This window comes from Montipora capricornis, chromosome 1 (assembly GCF_036669925.1).
Source record: "Montipora capricornis isolate CH-2021 chromosome 1, ASM3666992v2, whole genome shotgun sequence".
Classification (NCBI taxonomy): Eukaryota; Metazoa; Cnidaria; class Anthozoa; order Scleractinia; family Acroporidae; genus Montipora; species Montipora capricornis.
The window spans coordinates 7,102,469-7,127,474 of record NC_090883.1 but is presented as its reverse complement, the minus strand read 5'-3'; the positions used below and the strand labels follow the sequence as shown (position 1 = coordinate 7,127,474).

At 39.2% G+C, this 25,006-nt stretch overlaps 3 protein-coding genes across 3 annotated transcripts in view; all 3 read left to right on the top strand.

Annotated features, from left to right (window-relative positions):
- Positions 1-1,646: 1,646 nt before the first annotated feature.
- On the top strand, positions 1,647-15,998 carry LOC138055951 (uncharacterized). The gene is made up of 7 exons (XM_068901814.1): positions 1,647-1,737; positions 7,631-8,006; positions 8,326-8,693; positions 9,453-9,821; positions 12,632-13,009; positions 13,861-14,236; positions 15,566-15,998. Exons 1-7 carry the CDS (start codon positions 1,647-1,649, stop codon positions 15,996-15,998), a joined length of 2,391 nt encoding a protein of 796 aa, XP_068757915.1.
- A 706-nt stretch (positions 15,999-16,704) lies between these two features.
- LOC138055946 (uncharacterized) overlaps positions 16,705-25,006 on the top strand; it is a 124,225-nt gene continuing 115,923 nt past the window's right edge. The window contains exon 1 of the mRNA XM_068901806.1: positions 16,705-16,942. Coding sequence (XP_068757907.1) covers positions 16,705-16,942 — 238 coding nt within the window. The remainder of the gene's footprint in view (positions 16,943-25,006) is intronic.
- Positions 17,238-25,006, top strand: part of LOC138048762 (ZP domain-containing protein-like) — an 8,687-nt gene continuing 918 nt past the window's right edge. Inside the window, exons 1-12 of the mRNA XM_068894885.1 lie at positions 17,238-17,247; positions 17,347-17,394; positions 17,528-17,575; positions 18,108-18,155; positions 18,284-18,331; positions 18,857-18,904; positions 19,240-19,287; positions 19,618-19,665; positions 19,787-19,834; positions 22,041-22,079; positions 22,579-23,161; positions 24,385-24,713. Coding sequence (XP_068750986.1) covers positions 17,238-17,247; positions 17,347-17,394; positions 17,528-17,575; positions 18,108-18,155; positions 18,284-18,331; positions 18,857-18,904; positions 19,240-19,287; positions 19,618-19,665; positions 19,787-19,834; positions 22,041-22,079; positions 22,579-23,161; positions 24,385-24,713 — 1,345 coding nt within the window. The remainder of the gene's footprint in view (positions 17,248-17,346; positions 17,395-17,527; positions 17,576-18,107; positions 18,156-18,283; positions 18,332-18,856; positions 18,905-19,239; positions 19,288-19,617; positions 19,666-19,786; positions 19,835-22,040; positions 22,080-22,578; positions 23,162-24,384; positions 24,714-25,006) is intronic.

Below are 25,006 nucleotides of genomic sequence, written 5' to 3'. Positions count from 1 at the left end.
GGCAGCAACCGAAAAGGCCCTGTCCCCATAGCTCTTCAGGCGCACCTTCGGTACTTCTAATAAATGTTTGCCAGCTGCCCTAAGATTTCTTATACGGTTGTATGGGACTATAAGTTGACTTCGATACGGAGGCGCCAAATTATTGAGAGCTTTAAAGGTTAACAATAATACTTTAAAGGTAATTCGCTGCTCAATGGGTAACTAGTGTAGCTCCTTAAGAACGGGGCAAATGTGCGCAGCTCTAGGTTGCCCAGCTACAAGGCGTGCAGCGCAGTTTTGAACGCGCTGGAGCTTCTGAATCATATACTTCGGTGACCCAAGGAGCAACGAGTTACAATTGTCAAGTCGACAGGTAACATAAGCATGGACGAGGGTCTTTGTGCTCTCAGACGTCAGATACATTCTAATCTTCGCGATATTCCAAAGATGAAATAAAGCAGATTTACAAACGGAATTCACATGCTTATCTAGTGACAAGGTCTCATCGAGAACTACTCCTATGTTCCAAGCTTTGTCAGACCGATTTACACGATGATCGCCTAAATAATTTGTATAAAACGTGATCGATGATTGCCTAAATAATTGTGGTTTTCTATGAAGAAATGTATTTGAAGTTTCTTTCTACAAATTCTGTTTCGTGCTTCGATGTATTGGCTCTTCCTGGATCGTCTGCATCTTTAGCAAAACCAGTCATTAATGTTGGTTCTTAGTCCGTGGGAACTGACCTAACATCGTAAAAGTGTCCAAACGCAAAAGCGTAATATTTGCAGTTTGGCTGGACAGTAGACTTGCTTTTCCATTCAGTTTTTAAATGCTGTGGAAATTAAATAGGATTAGTTTAATTGTACTAGAGATAATAAGTCTTTTTCTAATCCCAAGAGACTCTAATTAGTCTATATTGTTGTTGTTTCTATTATCGGACTTTAAAAGACAAATCGAAGCAAAAATATAACAAACTACAAATTTGACAAGAAAAGTAAATAATCATTCAAAGCTTGTGTTCAGTAATGGGCTTTTTTTCCAACACTGCTTTGAAATACAAGTAGATGCTCTTTATTAAGAAATATAGCCTTTTTCGAAATCGTCTTCGCTGGATTAAGCAGTCAAGGCTTAGCTAATAATACTACGAAGAACTTTTAAAAAAAGTGCGAGGCTTTTATTTTTGTTTCAAGCGATAAAATCGCAAATGATGAAACAAAGAGCTGAAAATATACTTAGGCTAGCGTGCGGTATAAAACGTGATCGAGCTATGTTCCTTTAAGAATTTTAAAGTTTATGATTTGATTTTAAATGCATCGGCGTTTCAAAGCTAACACCTTGACAACAACTACTTTGCGTCAAGGGGTGGTCATCTGGGAATTTCAAACAACGCTATGATCATCACAACGATTTTTCAAAAACAGATGACTTGTTCCTTTTCTTTGCTTTCTCTATTGAAAAGCGACGTTTTGTTCCATAAACTTATCTTACGTTAAATCAGGGCACACTTTACTTAGCGTGAAGTTGTTTTTAGCGAGTTTCCAAGCTGTTTAGTCAACCCGGAAAATGTGAAGGCAAGCGTAACCGATTTTCTGCATATAGTGAATAAACACGTACCTGGAAGTCACTGACAGGCCATTCGATTTCAAGATCGCAAGAGTAAAATAATGCATCAAGTTTTTCTACTTGTTGGCGCATTGAGCGTAGCAGCGGACAAGTTAGCTGATACCCATTTTAAAACAGATCTGACCAGGGAAGGTAGGTGGTATATTCGTTTTAATTGCTCTTGTCCCCACAAAATTATTTACTGATGAAAAGTTACCTTCGGTAAGAACCGATTAGTCCCGGACTAACAACGTCATCGAGTAGTTTTCAGTGACTGCGAAAATTCGCAATATGATACGCTGCAAAATCTCTATTTTCCCGTCGACTATTACACCCATTCTACACACGGAGCAACTGCCACTGATTTTCCGGTGATACAATGTTTGCAGAATAAAGTGGTGAGGTGTGTTAAAAGTAAATTCGCTGAACGTTGAAGGAAAAGTTAAAGCAATCAAAAAGGTGACAATGCCAAGAACTGAAGAGTTGATTTTGTCTTTCCGAGAATTCCACCCAGTACTTCTTCATAATACGAAAATCCAGGTACCAGTAATATTTCATTTAGAAATCTTTGCCATTTTGTAAGGTGGCTGGATCCTGCAGAAAGGATATTTTACTTGGTTCGCCAGGGATATAAATTGGTTTCATCTCAAACATACGCGAGTTTTTTATGTATCAGGGGCACCCAACGTCAATTTTCGGAAAATATCTGTATGGAAGATGATTTAAGATCTATAATTTTCGGAACACTTTTATTGTAAAATTTCTTGCTTGCCTGCCTGTCCTAGGATTTCCGAACATCTAAAAAATGGTATAATTGCCCATTTTTGATAGATTTTTACCCTAAAAAGGTCACCTAGAATTTTCGCGAGCCTTTTTTCTGGCTGAAGTTTTTCGAAAAGGTAACTTTTGATCCCTATAATTTTCGGATCACTAGACTTTCAGCTAGGAAATCCGAACAGATGAAAAATTTTTAGGGGATACAAATATGCCTATATCTACCGTCTAAATACTAAAATACGTTTAACAATGCTATGTTTAGTGGTTTTGAACTATATTCTCGTTGGGTGCCCCTGATTTATCTCATCCGTATGTAGGACTCAAAGGCAATTAAACTAAGATAAATATATGTATGCGAACTCCTTTTGGAAAAAATACCGTTACTCAATTTTTAGAACAGAAGCAAACCAGTTAACAGCATTAATTTAATCAAAATATTAAATCTTATCAAAAGGCAGTCGTTAAGTTTACTATTTTTCGAGACACCTTTCCTGGATTGCGGAATATTTATAAGCATATTACAAACACTTTTTCCGCATTTTGGTCTGGAAAAGTCTCAGGGGTATTGTTTAGTAATCGCATTGACGTCATTCAAATGATTTAAAAACCCACTCAAACTTCGAACTTTTACGAAGAACATTTTTTGGGGGAGAGAAACGACCACCGGAAATACGTTTGCGTTCGAAGGCTACTTTATATACACCTGAAAAATTCATGTGACTTCAACGGGATTTGAACCCATGATACCCTGCGATGCCGGTGCAATTCTCTACCAACTGAACCATGATGCCACGCAGTTATAAAAGACACTTTCTTAAAATTGACCAGCCAAGTGAAGGATCACTTCACTCATACGACGATAAATTCTTGACGTCCCTCCTTTCTTTTTCCCTGTGGGCGTTTTTTCACCGATAAACATACGTTGTAAACTAGAGCTAAGACAATTGAAACTCGATTTGTTAATCACTGGCTAAGCCCTTTTCAAATTAACGTCCTTAACAAGGGTCTTATAACTGAAAATTGACGCGTAAATCCAAGAAATAAGTTAAAGAAAAATTAACAGACCGTTCTTTAAAGATGCAACGAAAACGACAAGAGACAGTGATTAAGATCATTTAAAATTATTCATAGACTTGAACTGGGGAAATTTATCGTGGCCGGACACAAAACGCCTACAAACTCAATAAGTTGCAGACAGACTCAATAGAACGCAACCAAACTTGGTAAAATGAACGCGAATTTACAGTGCGACGCGCCTTACCGTTGCCACCTAACAAAGTTTTTTAAAACCAATCAGGGTGCGTGAATTTGATTGACAGTCACCCCTCCTTGCAAAGTTCGCACGGTTGTAAGTTGAACACCGTTGCATGGGTTGTTGAGTTGACGTACATACACGTAGTTGTCAAATGAGAAAGTTTGTTGGGTGGCCACGTTAAGGAGCGTTGCACTATAGCTAATGTCAACCAAAGTTAATGAGAGGGGTACAAACTTTAAAACTTGCATACAAATCATTAATAACGAACACGGATACACTGACTTAAAAAAACGACAAACAAATTTAATAATAGGCAGAGCCTACAAACTTAAAGGAATGCTAACAAACACAATAAACTGCTCGAAAATGTAATAAAATGACTAATGCTCTCATAAAATTGAAACAAATATAATAAAATTGTTTCTCACTTAACAATATAAAGAAGTTACAAACTAAAAAAAAACAGCATTTGATTTGATTTGCGTTAATTTGTTGATTTCAGTTTACAGTGTCCCCAATAAGTGGCTCAGCGTTAGAAGACTTGACAATCAAATAAAGTCCCTTTCCTTTTCCTTTTTTATTTGTAAAAGTGTATTTCTTGCAAATTTGAGTGCTGTAACCATTTTAAAAACTTTTTGACTTGTTCATATTGTACTGAGAAGCAATTTTGTCATATTTGTTTCAATCTTATTAATTAAAGTATCAACCATTTCATTAAGTGAACGAGGAGCTTATTGTGTTTGACAGCATTCCGCTAAGTTTGTAAGCTCTGCCTTTTGCAGAATTTGAATGCATGTTATTCATTTTGCACATGTTTCATGTCTTAAGTGTACATACTATGTCCATGCTGGCCACGGAAAAAATTGAAATACATGAGTTGAACTGATTATCATAGTTAGCTATATATAGCAGCAACTAAAATTGCTGCTTAATATAACTTCGATGTTTTTCAACTTACGTACAGCGGGACCACGCGGAATCCGGCCTCCCATTATGTCCAGCATTACAGGCAAATCACAAATTTTCCCATTAAAAAAAAAAACTCCGTTAAAATCGTGGTTCCTGTCGTTTTCGTCAGCCCCTCGCATGCTGCATGTTTTTCCACTGATCGCGTTTTCTTGTAAGTTTCGTGAAAATCGTCGTTTTTGTCGTATCTGTCCTTTTCTTAAGACTCTCACAAGCTGCAAGTCCTTCCACTTAACGATTTTTTGTCTTTTTTGTCAAAATCGTCGTTTTTGTTTTACAGTTGTAATTATTTTGTTATTATTGCAATTTTCGTAATTGCGTGTGATCCTGCACTCATCTCCACTCGGCAAGGGATTGAAGAGGGACCGACAGTGTCAGCAAATGTCGGCATTTAATGTGTGAAAAATCTTCATTCCGAATAAAATAAGTCCTAGGGATCTAAAACGATATCTCGGCATTCAATCGCATTCACCACTGGTGCGATGTGATCTGTCGTATCTGTTTTTGTAGTACGGCATCATCTAACCATTTGATTGTCATTGATTTTGTTTGACGAACTTATAGACCTTATGTTTTCATCATAAAGACATCCTCAAGGCGAAATAATGAGCCTTTTACTCGAGAGTTAAATGATCGTATTTCCCTTTAGGGCGCGTTCGATTGACCCCATTCCGGAATAAGAATACTTTGAGTGATGATTTAAAACACCATGTATGGCGTTTTGCAGCAACAAGAATAATAAAGCTATGTTTAAAATAGCACTGATTTTAGCAGATGTTTGACAATATTTATGTGAATCCCCACAAAAACGAAGGATTTCCAACTTCTATTCCATGTATTCCTATTCTGGAATACGGTCAATCGATGGCGCACATTGAAGCCAGTTTAGATGTTTCTAGCCTGCGAATACAGCCGCCTCTCCTCGCTCACCGACTTACGTTCCGTGAGAGAAAGCGTTGCCAGTCACCCCCAAAAATTCCATAGTGATGACGTAAATTTGTGTTACATCTGGTCAACGAGCACGGTAGCAAGAAGGCTTCTTCGAATTCAGAATGTGGGACGACGATTTGGATGGCAAAAGTCGAATAACTATTCAAGTCGTCTTGGAATTTTTCGAAGATAATCAGTAACAACTGATTTTACATCCGTTGTCCACAAAGTATTTGTCGCTATAGTTAGGCTTTCTTTTGCAGAGAATGCAAACTTTGCATTAGTCGATATCAATCATGTTTATTGAGCCATTTTGTTTTTCACAGTAAATGTATGAAATATTTTTCATAATTATGCATAACATGACTACGTGTAAGACGTCATCAGTATGGAGTTTTTGGAGATGAATCGCAGACGCTCTCTCCCCGGTGAGCGATCAGAAGCAGCTGTATTCACAGGTTAAGATGTTTTCACTCCACAGAAAATGTGAAAACAAAAATTGGAAGCACTAAAGTTTGGTCTAACGCACTCGATTTATCCTCCGACCATTAGCAAGACTGATATTTTTGCTTGCTTCGAACTGATTAGCCACACGATGAAAAGAAATCTTATTGACACCTCCAACACCAGCAAAATAGTTGCAGATCTTTCTCACCTTGCTCACTGCTACATATCCTCGTATAGACCTACCACTGCAGATCTAAAAAAAACACAGCATCTTGAGGAGTCCCAGAAAGAACAGGGACATAGTCATTTTGAAACCCCACAAAGGGAACGGTATTGTAATACTTGATAGAACTGCATATGACAATGGTTTATGTAGTATAATCAACGATTCCTCCAAGTTTAAACCTATTAGTAAAGACCCTACCCTTACTCGGGAAGGTAGGCTTCAACAGTTTCTCAGGGATCTGAAAAACAAGGAAAATTGGAGAGTGTTTTATACGACGGCATCTATTCCAACGGGTCCCAACCGGCCAGAATATACGGTTAGCCCAAAATGCATAAATTACGGATCCCACATCCACACCCCCCTTCCGCCCCATAGTTGCATCTATTGGCACATATAACTACAATTTAGCTAAGCTTTTATGCAATCTCCTTGAACCATATATTCCCAATGATTACAATGCCTCTGACACTTTTGTTTGGCACATTTCTCATTTATTTTGATGTCAAGAGCTTGTTTACTAACATCCCTCTTGAGGAATGTATTGATTTAGCGGTCAAGTACATCTCCAAGGGAAACCTTGACCTCATCTCATCGATAAATGCGTCTATCGATATTTGAACACAGCCATCGACCGAAATGGCTCCACTCAAAATACCACTTCACAGGGTAAAGAATACTTATTTAGGCCGTTTTTCTACTATAGCTCAAAGCAAAATACGTCGCCTTGTAAATCGTTATTGTCATGATCTTGATATCAAATTAGTGTTTACCACGTTTAAATTAAGAAATCTTTTCTCAGTGAAGGATTCTCTCCCCAGAGAACTTCGTTCACGTGTGATTTATAAATTTACTTGTGCTTGCTGTAATGCTTGCTATATCGGCGAAACTGGTCGTCATTTTTTCACAAGCGTCCGTGAACATCTCTCTTCAGACAAGTCCTCACACATCTTCAAACATTTACTAAGTTCAGAACGTTGTCGTCAATCTTGCTCTGCGGATTGTTTCGAAATCCTTGATTCCGCCCCTTCTAAATTTCAACTTAAACTCAAGGAGGCTATGCATAAAGGCTAATTTAAACCAACAAGTTCATCACGTCAACCTGACACTTACGCTTTAGGCTTTACATTCTCTCAAACACTCTGTAACTCACTCAAATATGTAATTCTTGTCTCTTAATTATAATTAATTATGCATGTTTTGCCTAGTTGTTATATAGTCCTAACGGTTTTTCAAATATTCTGTAACTGACGATGATGTTCGTAACATGGAAATTAAAAAATGTCGTAATTTTCTTAAAGAAAACAAGCATTTGTAATCATCACTCGTGTTACAAATTTGCACCTATGTTACGTGAGAACTGCACCCCTTTATAGCCAATCAGGACGGAGTATTTAGTTGCATAATACAATGCAGTTTTTCGAATTTCCTCGTTCCTTTCAATTCAGATTTTGATCCATGCACAAGTGGCAGTTACCAGACTATCAATTCTTCTGATCGTCTCGTTGGAAACACTGATCTACGCTCATTAAAGTGTGACAAGCATGATCTCATCCCAGGATGGTATCGTTTCACTGGTGATGCTGGAGATAAGATACCAAACACACGACCACCACAGACCCTTCGCTGTGGTACGCATGCCCCCGGTTGGATCAAAGGTAGCAACCCTGCTGTTGCTGATGGTGACGTGACTCGAACGGTTTGTTATTTCTGGTCGGGAAACGACTGCAGATGGAACAACAGCATTAAAGTGAAAAATTGTGGAGCATTTTACGTCTATGAGCTACAAAAGCCACCACTATGTTGGCTTCGTTACTGCGGTGAGTGCAGCCGTTAAACATAAAATGTATATCATGCACAAGCTTTTATAAAATGCTTTAAGCCGTAGTCTTGCAAAAAACATCAACTGTAAGGTAAATGTCACTGCATTGTTCCTGTACCCTCAAACGCTAGTGCTTCCGTTCACGACGCCAAACTAGACTGACGTTCTTCTCAATCTTAACTAACTTTGTTCGCTTCGTTATGGGGCCAAAATAAACAAAACGACTCAGATATGTATAGAAGATTTCAAAAAAATGGTTAGTTAGATAGTGACTTATTTGGAATGTGGATTTCCATGATGCTTCATTGCAGGTGAGGCTAGTGAATGTACCAACTACACAACTCTTGATCAAGCTGACCGTGCAGTAGGCAACACGAATCAAAGCAATTTTAAATGTGATCGATGGGATCCAGGCAAAATCGTGTCACATGACTGGTATCGCATGACAGGGGCTAGTGGCGATCAGATTCCAGAGGGATGTGTTCCCATCAATAGATGTGGTACGCGTGCACCAGGATGGCTTAATGACACACACCCAACAGTCAAGGATGGACTTCAGAGTGCTCAAGTTTGTTATCATTGGAATAACGACTGCTGTAAATGGAAGAACAACATCACGATCCGAAACTGTGGTAGTTATTTCGTGTACCAGTTGGTAAAGCCTCCAGATTGTCGCTTGCGTTACTGTGGTAACAGAAATGGTGTGTAGCATTTGTGTTTCATACATTTGAAAAACCAAATGGTGACGTAAGTCAAAGATTGCGTAAGTGAGCATCGGGAAGGATTTTATACACGTATTATGTTACTGACTGATACAGCTGTAGCTCCAGTAATTTATAAAAAGAAACGAGGTCTGTGACTTAAGTTCGGTCTATGCACCAGAAAAACGGCAACAATAAAAGATGCCAACGTTAAACGTTCCTCTACGGAGCGACACCAATTTTCCTCTGGAGACCAAGCGAGACTTTCTCTTTTTCTCTGTTGGGCGCCACGGGAGTCTACTTGTCAATGGAGGCCACTTCATACATGAATGGGCCAAACCTGGCCTTTTTTATTCACCTGTGAGTAAGTCCTCAAGATTCAAGATTCGGGTATAGAGCTGGCTTAGTGGTAAGAGCACTCCTCTCCCACCAATGTGGCCGGGGTTCGATTTCCAGACTCGTCTTCATATGTGGGTTGAGTTCGTTGATTCTTTACTCTGCACCAAGAGGTTTTTCTCCGGGTACTGCGGTTTTCCCCTCCTCAAAAACCAACATTTGATTTGATTTGCGTTAATTTGTTTGTTTCCCCAATTAGTGCTCCAACGCTGGAAGACTGGACACTTAAATAAAGTTCGTTTCTTTTCCTTTTCAACGATATGCCTTTCATGTTTTAAACGTAGTTTGTTTTGAGTTTAACCAATAAAAATACAGCAGGTAACTTTATCCCATTGGTTTGTTACACAACAGTACTTGATCCATGCGCAAGTGGCAGTTACCAGACTATCAATTCTTCTGATCGTCTCGTTGGAAACACTGATCAAGGTTCATTGAAGTGTGACAAACATAATCTCATCCCAGGATGGTATCGTTTCACTGGTGATGCTGGAGATAAGATACCAAACACACGACCACCACATACCCGCCGCTGTGGTACGCATGCCCCAGGTTGGATCAGTGGCAGCAACCCTGGTGTTGCCGATGGCGAAGTAACCCGAACGGTTTGTTATTTCTGGTCGGGAAACGACTGTAGATGGAGCAACAGTATCAAAGTCAAAAATTGTGGAGCATTTTACGTCTATGAACTACAAAAGCCACCATTTTGTTGGCTTCGCTATTGTGGTAAGTAAAAACGTTTAACACAAAATTTATTTCACGCTCAAGTTTTTAAATTGTCTTAGCTATGGTTCTGGAAAAGAACAGCACAATTGTTAATTCGTAAGGTGACTACCACTACATTTTTTGCTGGAACCTCACATGCTAAGGTTGCCATACATGACCTTACACATTTTAAATTCCACGTTTTTCTTGATGGTAACAATTTTTGGCCAATGTATATATTACATGTTAAATTTAAATTCACGTTAAAAGGATTTCGACCTACAGGTCATTTTATTTTAAACTAATTTGAAAACAACTTCACCTAGGTTATAATGTCTCAAACCAGTTTATTATCAACTGTCTAAAAAAGGCTTTCCTTTTTTGGGGGATGTAATAAAAAAAAACGAGGCCTGGATTTTTAGGGGGTTAAAAAGAAAACAACAAAAAGAAGGAAATGAAAAAATAAAAAATATGAAATCATTCTTTTAATCATTATCTTCTCTTCTCTGCTTCTTCTTCTTTTGTTCTACCTTATCTCCCTTATCTACCTCTTCCTCTGTTCCTACTTACAATCTTTACCACTTACCTTACCTCTCTTTCCTCTCTTGCTCTCCATGCCATTCCTGAGATACGAACCTCGCACAATCGTACGTCTGTTTATCGTTTATTTATCGCTATGCCATCGGGTTAAAGACAGAATTTTTGTTTTTTTGCCTAAGACTTTAAGCTATTTCCAAGCCTCCGCGGCTGTAAATGACACGATGTGGAACTTATAAAAAATATAGCTTATCATCCGTTACGGCTACCAATGGAACTGCCAGCAGCAGTGTTTGTGTGAACTCTGAGTACTTTTTTGAAATGCTGAAGGAGCTTAAGCAGTCCATAAAATGTATAACTAGCAAGAACAATATTATTTATGGTTGGCGACGTTTATGAAAAAGCTAAAGGATGAATAATGAGCGAAAATGCTCAGATCTCCCCGGTCCAACAAAAGCAAAGATTGCCTGCAAGAAATGGGCTCTTGATCGTCAACAGTGACTGCAAAAATGTAGTTCCGAAAAAGGAATTACATAGAACATATCAGAGGCACATTCAGCTACTTGTTACCATGGTAGGCCGAAGAGAAAAATGTGTACAAATAGCCTAACAGCGGAATTTCCCAGCAAGTCAGAATTACGTTTATTTACATCGCTATTCTGGCATGGTTGGTGGGAAATCCGACAAAGTTGCAATCTCTCAATGGAAAAGAAGTTAAGCTAAGATGCTGATCATCGCAGTCAATAACTTACTTACTTAAGTAGTAACGAGAGGCAAACCTGAAAAACTCAGGCTGTCCTTTCGTTACTGCGTAAGTAACGTTAATTAATAACTGCAATGATCAGCATCTTAACCTGACTCCCTCCGGAGTTCAAATAAATATGGCTCTCGGAAAAGAAATTTTGAGTAAAGACATGACTGACAGTTTGCCACAAACACAACATGAAATATGTTCGGGGTGAACCAAGCAATGTACTGATACACTCAGGGTCTTGTGGAAAAGACAAACTTTTGCAGTTTAATTAAATACAAGAACTTGTCACATTGAAGGAGAAGAAGAAAAAGTCGAATTTATTTACAGCACAGAAGTTCAACCCAGCACCGCAGTTAACAATTTCAACCAAAGTCAAGAAATGCTGCAAACAGAGATCAAGTGAAAGAAGCTGACAAACAAATTGATAAAAGGGTGACAATATCACACAAAAGAAAAATATTACAAGAAAAAGTATACAAATCACAAGGAGAATATAACAAAAAAATTAAAGAAGGAACGCCCAAAGGCAGACGTTCGAACTTCAGAATTATGTGGCGGTGAAATTAATAAAGAGAACATTACAAGGAAACGCCCTCTTCATCCAAATGTACTACTCGCTCAAATAGGGGAACTCATGGCTTGAATAAGACTAGGCCAAAATAACTACAAAGCTTCGATTTATCACTATAAATCTGCGCAAAAGGAATGAGCAAAAAAAGCCAAACACCTTATTTGATCGTTCAAAGTAAATAACACTTGCAAGAGCCTGCAAAATCGCTTCTGAGCAGTACAAAAAACTCCTTTTTCCAACTACGCTATCAGGGCTTCGACTTACTTTTGTTATTTTGACTTTTCAAAGCTTTGCACTTGGTTTTCATCATATTAATTCAATGTAAGCAAGAGATCGAGCAAGCAGTAATGATATCTAAGCAAATAAAAAATCAGCAATACATCATGTATGTTTCAGTGTTTATTTTATTATTCTTTTGAACGTGATGTTTGATCTCTTCCCTCCGAGGGGGATTCAGCCATTAATGCCTTTTCAAAACCTTTGAGTCAGAAAATCAGAATTGATTATCATGCACAGTATGTCTAACCCCAACCTTAATGCTTACCATTTAAAATCAGTTCTTAGACTTAATAACACTGCACCATTGGCATTTTATAGACTAACTCATGAAAAACTTAATTCAAGAAAGAAAACTCACATTACGGTTTATATAGTTAATTGCCGAAGCCAAAGGCTTATGTGGCCAGAAATCCCTTACGTATGCAGGAGATTTTCGAAAAACCATAACTTACGACGCTTTCCATTTGAAAGAATTGATCGGCCAGACCGTGCCTCTAACAGCGCCTTCAAATTAACACCTTTTGAGGACGATATATACTCCTCAAGAAGAATGCGAGGGATTATCATGGAAGCTGACGGGTCTGGCCGGACAGTTCTGATATAACGAAGGCGCCCTTAGAGACTGGCTTTTTATTAGAAAAGCGAGTTAGTATAGAAAATGTGGATTTCCATTCTACTTCACTGCAGGTGAGGCTAGTGAATGTGCAAACTACACAACTCTTGATCAAGCTGACCGTGCAGTAGGCAACACGAATCAAAGCAATTTTAAATGTGATCGATGGGATCCAGGCAAAATCGTGTCACATGACTGGTATCGCATGACAGGGGCTAGTGGCGATCAGATTCCAGAGGGATGTGTTCCCATCAATAGATGTGGTACGCGTGCTCCAGGATGGCTTAATGACACCCACCCAACAGTCAAGGATGGACTGCAAAGGGCTCAAGTTTGTTATCATTGGAATAACGACTGTTGTAAATGGAAGAACAACATCACGATCCGAAACTGTGGTAGTTATTTCGTGTACCAGTTGGTAAAGCCTCCAGATTGTCGCTTGCGTTACTGTGGTAACAGAAATGGTGTGTAGCATTTGTCTTTCATACATTTGAAAAACCAAATGGTGACGTAAGTCAAAGATTGCGTAAGTGAGCATCGGGAAGGATTTTTTACACGTATTATGTTACTGACTGATACAGCTGTAGCTCCAGTAATTTATAAAAAGAAACGAGGTCTGTGACTTAAGTTCGGTCTATGCACCAGAAAAACGGCAACAATAAAAGATGCCAACGTTAAACGTTCCTCTACGGAGCGACACCAATTTCCAGAGTCGTCTTCATAGCTGCCTTGCAGCTCAGTCGGTAGAGCAGCGGTGATCTTACCCGAACGTCGTGGGTTCAATTCCCACCCTGGTCAAAGTTTTCTCTGTCCTTGTGTGGGCCCATTTCCATCAGTAGGGCTAACGCTCACATGTTTCATATGGGGTAGAAACCTAGCACTTCACATTACACTCTAATCAGTTAAGTCTGTTCATATGTGGGTTGAGTTCGTTAATTGTCTACTCTGCAACGAAATGTTTTCCTCTGGGTACTCCGGTTTTCCCCTTTTAAAATTTTAGTTTAGCAAACATTGGCAACCTTCTTTATTATTTCAGCATTGAGCACCACACCAACACCGGTAACAAGACCAGGTATGATATGCATTTTTAAAAATTTAACGAATAAAAAATGGCAACGTTAGATGTTCCTTTCCAGAACGACGCAAACTCTAGTTATTTATGCCCGTTTTTATTTACCTGAGAGCACGTTTTAAGGATTCCAGGAAACCGCTTTCATGTTTTAAAGCTAGTTTGTCTTACCCTATGTTCAACTGAATGAAAAAAATAATTTTATCACATTGGTTTGTTGCACTACTGTTACAGCTCTTGATCCATGCAGAAGTGGGAATTATCAGATTATCAATTCTTCTGATCGTCTCGTTGGAAACACTGATAAAAGCTCATTTAAGTGTGACAAGCATGATCTCATCCCAGGGTGGTATCGTTTCACTGGTGATGCTGGAGATAAGATACCAAACACACGACCATCACACACCCATCTGTGTGGTACGCATGCGCCAGGTTGGATCAGCGGTGGCAACCCCGCTGTTGCCGATGGTGAAGTAACGCGAAGTGTTTGTTATTTCTGGTCGGGAAATGACTGTAGATGGAACAACAGCATCAAAGTGAGAAATTGTGGAGCATTTTACGTTTATAAGTTGCAAAAGCCTCCAGTATGTTGGCTCCGCTACTGCGGTGAGTAAAGACGTTAAACACAAAGGGCCAGTTATTTAAACAAAGTCTAACTTAGGCCGCGGTTTAAGACAATCAGTGGACCTCCAAGTCTGATTATGAGCGGTATATTTTAAGTAAATAAATTGCTGCTTGTCTGGAATGCAAACCTTCTTGTTACCATCAGGAGCACACAATATTTCCATATAATTGTTGGCAATATTGAAAATGGCTTAGAACGCGGTTTTGTTTAACATTGTCTAAACTATGTTTTAATAATCGACCCAAAATGTATATTAGACTCAAGTTTGATTTAAACTACTTTTAGCCATAGTCCTACACATTAAAAGGATTATCATGAACTTTTACCGGGGTTTTGCTAAAAGCAGGCCCGAGGCCCAGCGGCCCGCAAACGTTGTCACTCTCTGTTTATTCGCCAGTTTACAGAACCCGAATAATGAGATATGTGAACTGCGAATTGTCACTGAGTTGAGTTTGTCAGTGTATCAGGCAATCACATTCTCGCTTTGTAATCAAATGATCTTACGGTAATTCTGTGCAATGGCAGGCAACAGTTATGAACGGCGGTAGATTTGCGTTTGCATGCTTTATTTGTGTAATTCTGAAACTCATAACACATAACTCATAACTCATAACTTATGATATTTTCACTTTACTTTCAAAGTATGGTTTGAAAATAACTTACATCGTTCGATAGTAAAGTCCTCTATTGTGCTATCGCTTTCTGTTAAGAGACGAATGAACAGAGAATGAAAACGCTTATATCTGAACAACATGCAACAAACAGAAACAAGGATTCAAATGATTAAATGGTAAACGAATTCAAACTCACCTTCGTCCATTTTGCACGCCCAAACCCGATGCAGATCTGTGCATGCGCGTGGATTTGCCGCTGGACAAAAAAACTGTGGAAAGTCAAGACTGGGCCACCGGGCCTCCGGGCCGCCGGGCCGTAGCGGGCCGTGGGCATGCTTTTAGCAAAACCCGTTTTACCGTGCGCATGAATGCCAGTGCACTTTTGATTGCACTCTACGGTTTCCATACAAGACCTCCAAATTACGCAACTTGGCGTGATATTAATAAATTTTGTCCCGTGTATATCTTCGTTATGGGGACAAAAATAAATTTTATGGTTGTACTAGACTTGACTTCCAGATCTTAGAATTCAATGTCAACACATTTTGTCTGCTGTATATCTTCGTTAAGATGCTCAAAATGAATTATAATGATGTACACGATTTCCAGAGAGTCATTAATTAGAGAATTCCTTGTTTAGAATGACAAATTAGAATAGGAAATGCGGATTGCCATTGTGTACCGTTGCAGGTGAGGCCAGTGAATGTACAAACTACACAATTATCGATCACGCTGACCGTGCAGTGGGTAACACGAATCCAAGCAATTCTAAATGCGATCGATGGTATCCAGACAAAATCGTGTCACACGACTGGTATCGCATGACAGGGAACAGTGGCGATCAGATTCCAGAGCGATGTGTTCCCATGAACAGATGTGGTACGCATGCTCCAGGATGGCTTAATGACACACACCCAACAGTCAAGGATGGACTGCAAAGGGCTCAAGTTTGTTATCACTGGAATAACGACTGCTGTAAATGGAAGAACAACATCACGATCCGAAACTGTGGTAGTTATTTCGTGTACCAGTTGGTAAAGCCTCCAGTTTGTCACTTGCGTTACTGTGGCAATGGAAATGGTGCGTATTTGGTGTTTCAATTTAGGTCGTGTTTTCAAAACATAATTAATTAATTAATTAATTAATGGGTTTTTTAGTGTTAATGTGAGAAAAGGATTTCGTAATTTAGCACACAGGAAGAGCTTTTTATTACGTTGTCGATTCAAAAATATGTTCAGTTATGAAGATGTTCTGTGATTTGGCCTCGCTCGTTCCAATGGGCTTTCGATGTCTTGAGCACAATATAAATCACAGATGACTTGTTCCAGAAGTTTTGCTTGACTAAAGAAAGATCCACCATCTATCGTTCTATCGGTTTGTTGCTTCCTAAATCTTTTTAAGCTCACAGAAACATTGTTAGTGTATGAAACACTTTTAACTTTTCCTACTATTTCAGCATTGAGCACCACACCACCAGGGATAACAAAACCAGGTATGAAATGCATAAAAAAAATTACAGCCATAATAAATAAAGAAATAAATACGTCACCGTTAATCGTTACTTACGTAGCGACACCAAGTAACTCTGGCCTTTCTTATTAATTGGAGAGTAAGTGTTGAAGATTGAATATGTTCAGTATTAATATGTTTAACGGTAATTCTATCGAATTTGCTTTCTTTCATTTCATTACAGCGCTTGATCCATGCACAAGTGGCAATTATCAGACTATCAATTCCTCTGATCGTCTCGTTGGAAACACTGATCAAAGCTCATCAAAGTGTGATAGCCACGATCTCATCCCAGGATGGTACCGTTTCGCTGGTGATGCCGGTGACGGAATGCCAACTTATTGCCCACCAACTCGTCGCTGTGGTACGGATGCTCCAGGTTGGCTTAATGGTTCATATCCCACAATGGTGGAGGGTGTGGTGAATCGAAAGGTTTGTTATCACTGGAGCAACAGATGTTGTAGGTGGAGCAACAATATCAAGATACAAAACTGTGGTGGTTATTACGTGTACCAGTTGGCGAAGCCTCCTTTTTGTCACTTGCGTTACTGTGGTAATGGACACGAACGTAAGTGTTTTACTTCTCACTGGCAATATAAGTGGAAAAGAAGTCTATTTAGGCTGAGAGTGATACAACCTGTGCGTTTTTTTTCTCCCCAAAATCATTTGATATCTTTCTCGTGTTTCAGGCGATATATTGGGCACGAGTAAACGCCAAACAGACTTCTGGGCATGCAGCTAGTTTTAGTGCGAAAAAAGAAAACCTCCCTTCACAAATGAGCCAATTTTTAAATTTAGTGAACTTGACGTATGAGAGCCAAATGCTAGTGAAGGCTAAACACTGTGATAAAATATTTAGCATTATGGTTATGGGTGAACTTAGAAATCGACAGTCTTCTCTGGGGGAAAATTTATACGAAATCTAGGAATGTTCTATTTAAACTAACTGCTCCTCCTGATACCTCTTTCCAGAAACAACTGCGCAGGCCACAACTTTGTCGTCCACAACTCAGCCATCAGGTAAGAGGAGTCAGTCATATTGTGATCCTTAGTTGAATGGAGAATCCGCGGCACAGTTGTTACACCCACAGGTTTTCAGAATGGAAAATCTTTTATGTTTAATGTAACAGCTGCCCTTCATAACTCTTTTTAGAAAAAACTGCGCAGCCCACAAGTACGTCGTCCACAACTCAGACATCAGGTAAGAGGAGTCAGTCATAATGTGATCCTTAGTTGAATGGAGAGGCCCCAGACACAGATCACACCCTCAGGTCCTCAGCAATAGAAAATCTTCGAATATTCTACGAAAAGTAAAAGCTCCTCTTTATAAATCTCTTCATAAAGTCCTGTAGAGTTCTGTAGTAGCGTAGCCAATTAAAATGCAGGATTTGCTAGTCCACTAATTGGGTGATACTAAGAAGAGTTAGTCATATTGTGATCCATAGTTAAATGAAGAAGCCCCAGGCAAAGTTCTTACACCCTCAGATCCTAATACGCAATAGAAAATCTTCGACTTTCCTATGGAAAGTAACAGCTCATCTTTATAAATCTTTTCAGAAGCAACTACGCAACCCACAACTTCGTCGTCCACAGCTCAGTCATCAGGTAATAGAAGTTAGTCATATTGTGATTGTTAGTTGAATGGAGAAGCCCCAGGCAGAGTTGTTACACCCACAGGTGCTCAGCAATATTTTCTATTAAAAGTAACAGCTCCTCTTTATAAATCTTTTCAGAAACAACTATACAGCCCACAGCTACGTCGTCCACAACTCAGTCATCAGGTAATAGGAGTTAGTCATATTGTGATCATTAGTTGAATGGAGAAGCCCCAGGCAGAGTTGTTACACACACAGGTGCTCAGCAATATTTTCTATTAAAAGTAACAGCTCCTCTTTATAAATCTTTTCAGAAACAACTATACGGCCCACAGTTACGTCTTCCACAAGTCAGCCATCAGGTAAGAGGAGTTAGTCATATTGTGATCGTTAGTTGAATGGAGAAGTCCCAGGCACAGTTGGTACACCCTCAGTGTAACAACAGTTATACAATTTGTAGGAATGTTCTATTCAAACTAACAGCTCCTCTCGATACATCTTTCCAGAAAGATCTATACAACCCAACAACAAATCGTCCACGACTCAGCTATCAGGTAAGAAGAGTTAGTCATTTTGTGATCCTCAGTTTAATAAAGAAGCCCCAGGAAAAGTTGTTACACAAACATGAGTACCTCGGCAACACGATATCCAAGAATATTCTATCAAACTAAGAGATCGGATTTATAAATCTTTTCAAAAACAACTACGCAGCCCACAACCACGTCGCCGACAACACAGCCATCAGGTAAGAGGAGTTAGTTATATTGCAATCCTGAGTTGAATGGAGAAACCTCGACACAGTTGTTACACCCTCGGTTCCTTAGCAATACAAAATCTTTGAATTTTATATGAGAAAAGTAACAGCTCGTATTTATACATCTTTTCAGAAACAACTATACAACCCACAACTACATTGTCCCCGACTCAGTCATCAGGTAAGAGGAGTTAGTCATAATGAGATCCTTAGTTGAATGGAGAAGCCTCAGGCATAGTTGTTACACCATCAGTTCCTTAGCAATAGAAAATCTTTGAATTTTTTGTCAAAAGTAATAGCACCTCTTTATAAATCTTTTGAGTAACAACTAAATAACCCACAACCACATCGTCCACGACTCAGCCATCAGGTCACAAGAGTTAGTCATATTGTGATCCTTACTTGAAGTAGTAGGAGTAGCCTCGGCACAATTCTTACACCCTCAGGTCCATAGCAATAGAAAGTCTTTGAATTTCCCATGAGAAAATAACAGCTCCTCTTCATAAATCTTTTCAGAAACAACTACCCAGCCCACGACTTCGTCGTCCACGACTAAGCCATCAGGTAAGATGAGTTTTTCACATTGTTATCTTTAGTTGAAAGGAGAAGCCCCAGGCACAGTCGTTACACCGTCAGGTCCTCAGCAACATAAAATATTCGAATTTTCTATGAAAAACAACAGCTCCTCGTTATAAATATTTTCAGAAACAATTACGCAGGCCACAACGACGTCATCCACAACTCAGCCATCAGGTAATAGGAGTTAGTCATATTGTGATCCTTAGTTGAAAGTAGAATCCCCAGACACAGTTGGTACACCCTCGGTTCTTTAGCAATACAAGATCTTTGAATTTTGTGTCAAACGTCACTTCTGGTATTTATACATTTTTTCAGAAACAACTATACAACCTACAACAACATCGTCCACGAGTCAGCCATCAGGTAAGAAAGTTATTTATATTGTGAAAGCCTCGATACAGTTGTTACACCCTCAGGTCCTCAGCAATAGAAATTTTCGAATTTTGTATAAAAAGTAACAGCTTCTCTTGATACTTATTTTCAGAAACGACTATACAAACCAAAACCACATTGTCCACGACTCAGCTATCAGGTAAGAGGAGTTAGTCATATTGTGGTCGTTAGTTGAATGGAGAAACCCCAGACACAGTTGTTACACCCTTTTCTATCAGAAGGGACAGTTCCTCTTTATATAAAAATGATGGAACTCACGACCATGCCGTCTACCACTCAGCCATTAGGTAAGAGAATTTAGTTTCATCAACGTCAACAACCACCACCACCACCACCACCACAACAACAACAACAACATCAACAACACCAACAACATTGGATCGCAGGCTCAAGCATTATTGTAATAGGTTTGGCTAAATTTATATATTAGCGAGAGTTTAAATTCCTCCGAACTAGTTTTTGAACTCTCGCGTAATTTAGCCAATCGAGATCTCGTACATTTTGGTGGTTCGTTTGACCAGAGGTTTCTTTTTTCTCCGCTTAGATTTTCTTGCTCGCCTCCTGACCGTAAAAAAAAATTCAGGGTAGGCGTATGTTGACCTAATCATGGAGAAGAACAGACTGAAGTTTTACGTAACCATGTTGCAAGCAATAAAATTGTCGTTTGGTACCACGAATGTGACAGTAATTAATAATGGTAATACGACTGAGTGGAGTCCAATTCAGTCTGTAATCATACGAGCGATTAACAAAATCGGACGACCGCGCAGCGGGAGTTCGATTTGTTTATCACGAGTATGATTACAGACCGAATTGGATGACACGAAGTCCTGTTACCAATTAATCATAACCATTACAATTTCCGAGAAAACAAATGCATTCCTTTTTCACTGTCTAATGTTACAATTCGTCCACTTTTGAAAATTCCCTAGTTTGGTTGGGTAGGTGGTTGTTGCTATTGTTATTGTGATAAATTCTGGGATTGATGGATTAAACCGAGTGTACTTAATATAATTAGCTGAAGTAAATGTCCGATTACAGGTGTCCGATTACAGCCAACTGTCCGATTTCACTGTCTGATTACAACCCTGCACAATAATTAGTGAAAAATAAAGCAGTTAATGCACCAATCAAATTTGAGAAAATTGTGATGGTTATGATTAATTCCGTAATAGCAGGAGCCATTTCCAATCAAAACTCTATAGCTTTCGCCGGGGATCTCGATTTTGTCCGTAAAAGTGAATGTCCGTAATAGCGGGATTTTCCCAAAGTGAGGGTTGACTATATTTTGAGCCAAGGAGCCAAATGTAGTTAATCGTGTTTCAAATTATATTTACTAGCAAGAGGACGCGATGGGTGTGCACCTTGGTCTTAATTAGACGTTATCCTCATCATATTTGATAGAACAAGGAAAAATAATACTTCATTGGAATTAATTATACCATACTTAGGGTGACCAATGCATCCATTGCAATACAATATCTTTGCCGATGTTATGAACGTACAAAGTAAGTCTTATTAATGGTTGGCAAATGATGGATGGTACATACCAAAAATAAAATAGATGTATCGTAAACAATAGGGGTCTGGAACCTAGACTGAGAAAAATGATCTGCAGCTGTACGTGTCTAGACATAATGAAAAGTAATAGCTAAAACAGCAATAACTTCTCACTACTAATATTTACATTAAGGGAAGGCTTTAGCTCTTGAATGAACAAAGTCTCTTTAACTTTACAGTGAAAGTCAGTTTTTGTCCTTAACACTTACCGTGTGACGAGCCTTGTGGCCACCTAACAAAGTTTTTTACAAAATGGCCGCCAATCAGGATGTGTGAATTTGATTGACAGTCACGCCTTCTTGCAAAGTTTGCACAGTTGTAAGTTAAACACCGTTGCATGGGTTGTTGAGTTGTCGTATTTACACTTAATTGTCAAATGTGAAAGTTTGTTGGGTGGCCACGGTAAGGCGCATTGAACTGTAACTTGATATATGCCGAATGAAAATAAGCATGCGACTAATTCCTCGAATAAAATGATATCATGGGCCTCTTGCTGTTTCAGTCTTTTACATCATCGAAGAGAAAAAGTTACCAAACCAGTAGAAATAATTATTTATGGTTACCAATGTTCTTGGTACGTAACACGGTGTACGCAAATAAGGGCAAAAAGAAGTCGTCAAAAATCGTTTTGACATAAATTCTCACTGATAAGGTTTAATTTTGATTTCAATTTTTGATGTGTGGTTTGTCAATAGCACAAACGAAACAAAAGCTTATGGAAACACTTCTTGTCTGCCGTCGTAAAATCATCATGTCTAGTAACTCTGCTTTTTTGTTTATTGTAGTCAGCACTGCACCCACGGCGCACCCCCCAGGTCCTCAAGGTAAGATCGTTTGCTCGCTTTTAATGTCTTTGATTGTATCTCCTTTGAATGAAAATTCACGTGTTCGAAAAAGATACTTTAGAAAGGTTACTGGACATCACAACAGCGAAAGCGCAAACCCAACCTTTTCAAAAACCTGGTCCCGATCTCTATCATGCATTATAAAAAACTATTTAATATTTTTCCTAGATCTGTGATTTACGCCATATCTCATTGGATTCCTAGAATGCTTTACATAAAGTTGAAAAATGCAGGCCTTTGACTCAGTCGGTCGGTCGATTGGTCGGTCGGTCGTTCGTTCAATCGACCGGTGGCTCAGTTAGTCTTAAACGGAGTAGTCCCAAACGTGACGACATGGCAAGAATATTTGACTCGTGCCAAAACTATCCTTTGACAATACACACTGAGATTGCTCAACGCTGATAATCACACTTTCACTCCGGTTGTCGGCTCACCAACACGATCTCACTTCATCAAGTGATTTTGATTCATTTTTCAGAAGTTAATGTCACATGCGGAAAAAACGAGATGTGGATCAATCTTCCAAAGTCTTTGCTTCCTGGAGTTGACAGAAAACATCTGCGTCTTCTTGATGCCAACTGTAGCGCCCAAGAAACCAGAACTCATTTTATACTCTACACAAAACTAACGGAATGCCAAACAGTTATCAAACACACAAGCAGCTTCGCCTATTACATGAACAAGGTGCTAGAAATTCCATTGACGCAGAATCAGACAATCACTCGTGTCCGTGAAGTGGAAATTCCATTTACTTGCTATTACTCGAACACTGGAGTCGTGTCAGCCGTCGGTATAAAAGCACAGAGCAAGAAAATACTTCTCTCTGAGAATGGATTTGAAAAATTTGTGCTTGAAATGAGTATTTATCCGGACGGGAAGTATGTTGGCTTTTACACGAAGAAAGACTTCCCACTTATTGTGCCACCCAGGAAAAAACTTTTTGTGCAAGTCAGAGTGGATACTGAAGACAGAAGGTTGGCTATCTTGGCAGACGAGTGTTTCGCTACACCAGATGTGAACCCTTACAACCCTGGTCTGAAATATACGTTTATCAAAGACGGGTACGAAGCAACCTTAAAGTGTTCAACTACATGCTAAGTAACACAATAGGAGCTTTAAGATCTACGACGCGACGTCATTGAAAATGTAAAGTTACAAGATCACTTTCAGCATTATTTCATAATTACTTTCAGTTCGTTTTAATTTAAACATTAAACTAGCCGAACTAAAGACAGACTGACTTGGATGGAACCTTTTGAAATTAATTGATTTTTGACGTTATGTGCTTACCGGTGGGGGATGTCCCATATTAAGGGGTGGGGATACTTGTCGGAAATTTTGAATTAAACAGCTAAAGGATACCAATCAGGGCTTCACCCAGAATTTTTTGACCCCTAAAAGAGGCCATAGCTAAAACATATTAAATATATATATATTTTTATATTTTTTCGCATGAAACCCTAAACGAGACCTTCTCGGCTACATATGGGCTACATGTGATGTTTTCCCCAGAACACACTGAGACTAAAATCCAGAATTTACACCCCCAAGCGAGACGAAGAGCATCCCCACCCATTTCAAATGCGAGTGTCCCCCCGGTTGTGCTCACTTTTCCATAGGACTTGAGATCTGGTTGTCAGCTATCTTCACTGATTCGCGAGAACGGGAAACAAATGAGCAAAAGCTTTAAGCGAATTTTGCTCATTTTATGACAGTGTCTGCGTGCGCTTGTTGATGTCTTCGCGTCGTAGAATGCTGAGAGTAGGTGGTGTATTTTATGCTATGCTGCGGTTTAAGTTCATTCTATTTTTCCAGGCGTTCGTTCAGTATTGGTGGGCGACACCTAAAATAATGTGATCAGCGTGTTTCTGATGTTTATATTTAAATTTGACGTCTTACCGAAGGCACCCTCTGCGGTTGCGGAAACTCCTCCCTCAGCAACTTGCGAGATTATGCACTTACATCTATGTCAGTCATATCCACTAGTTTGAATCAAGAGACAATGCTGGTTGGTAGTCTCTAGAGTCGTCATTAGAAGCCATCTTTGTTTTATCTGTTGGTAAAAACAACGCTTCCTTCCATTGGCTATTAATTAATTTATTAACATGCGATCAAGCCCATTTTTAGCATTGCTCATTCTCTTATGTCGGCGCTCGCCAAATTCAAACTATATACCGTGTGGAATTAAAATAGAGCCTGATCACGGGTTACTTATTTATTGTGCCAGGAACTGTAGGTATGCAAAATCGTGAGAGTAAATGTTACCATTATCTCTTCCCTTTAGTTGTGCAGTGGATGAGACTGTTAATGTTATTGAATCTGGAAATAAACAACTTCAGCGGTATAGTATCAAGGCTTTTCAGTTTCTGGGTGATCACGAGTTTGTCTACCTCCACTGCAAAGTAAAAATATGTAACGCAACAGATCCTTACTCACGCTGTGCTCAAGGCTGCATTCCACATCGAAGGAGACGGGTCGCCCGGTTACGAAGACAATCAAAGGACGAGGAAGCCACTCTGGCTGAAGGACCTTTCATGCGACAACATAATGAAAAGAATAGTCCTCTGCTACAAGGATACAAAGAATCGAGGGCCATTGATAAGACTGACGCTGGTAAGTAATGTAAACTAATCCATATACAAAAATATAAATTTCAAGTGAAATATTCAACCGTGTTCCATAAATAACTACATTTTCTTCTGACAGAGAAGAAATCTTGTTTCAAGTGGTTGGACTTAACGATGAAGCCATTTTCTCGGCAAACGTGTAAGCGCGCTGACTGTTTTCCGCTCGTTTAGTAGCTAATTATGCATTCAAATTATTTTTTGAATTTCATTGGTTGAATTCAAATTTCGAGCGATCTGATTGAGTGGTACGTTTCATTATGAAATACGGCTCTCTATTGG

What these genes read in the sequence shown, in the direction of transcription:
- LOC138055951 (XM_068901814.1), top strand. Translation starts at nt 1,647, where the DNA reads ATGCATCAAGTTTTTCTACTTGTTGGCGCATTGAGCGTAGCAGCGGAC. An exon ending in TTGTCGCTTGCGTTACTGTG is followed by an intron (nt 8,694 to 9,452) that starts GTAACAGAAATG and finishes GTTACACAACAG; the next exon opens with TACTTGATCCATGCGCAAGT. An exon ending in TTGTCGCTTGCGTTACTGTG is followed by an intron (nt 13,010 to 13,860) that starts GTAACAGAAATG and finishes CTACTGTTACAG; the next exon opens with CTCTTGATCCATGCAGAAGT.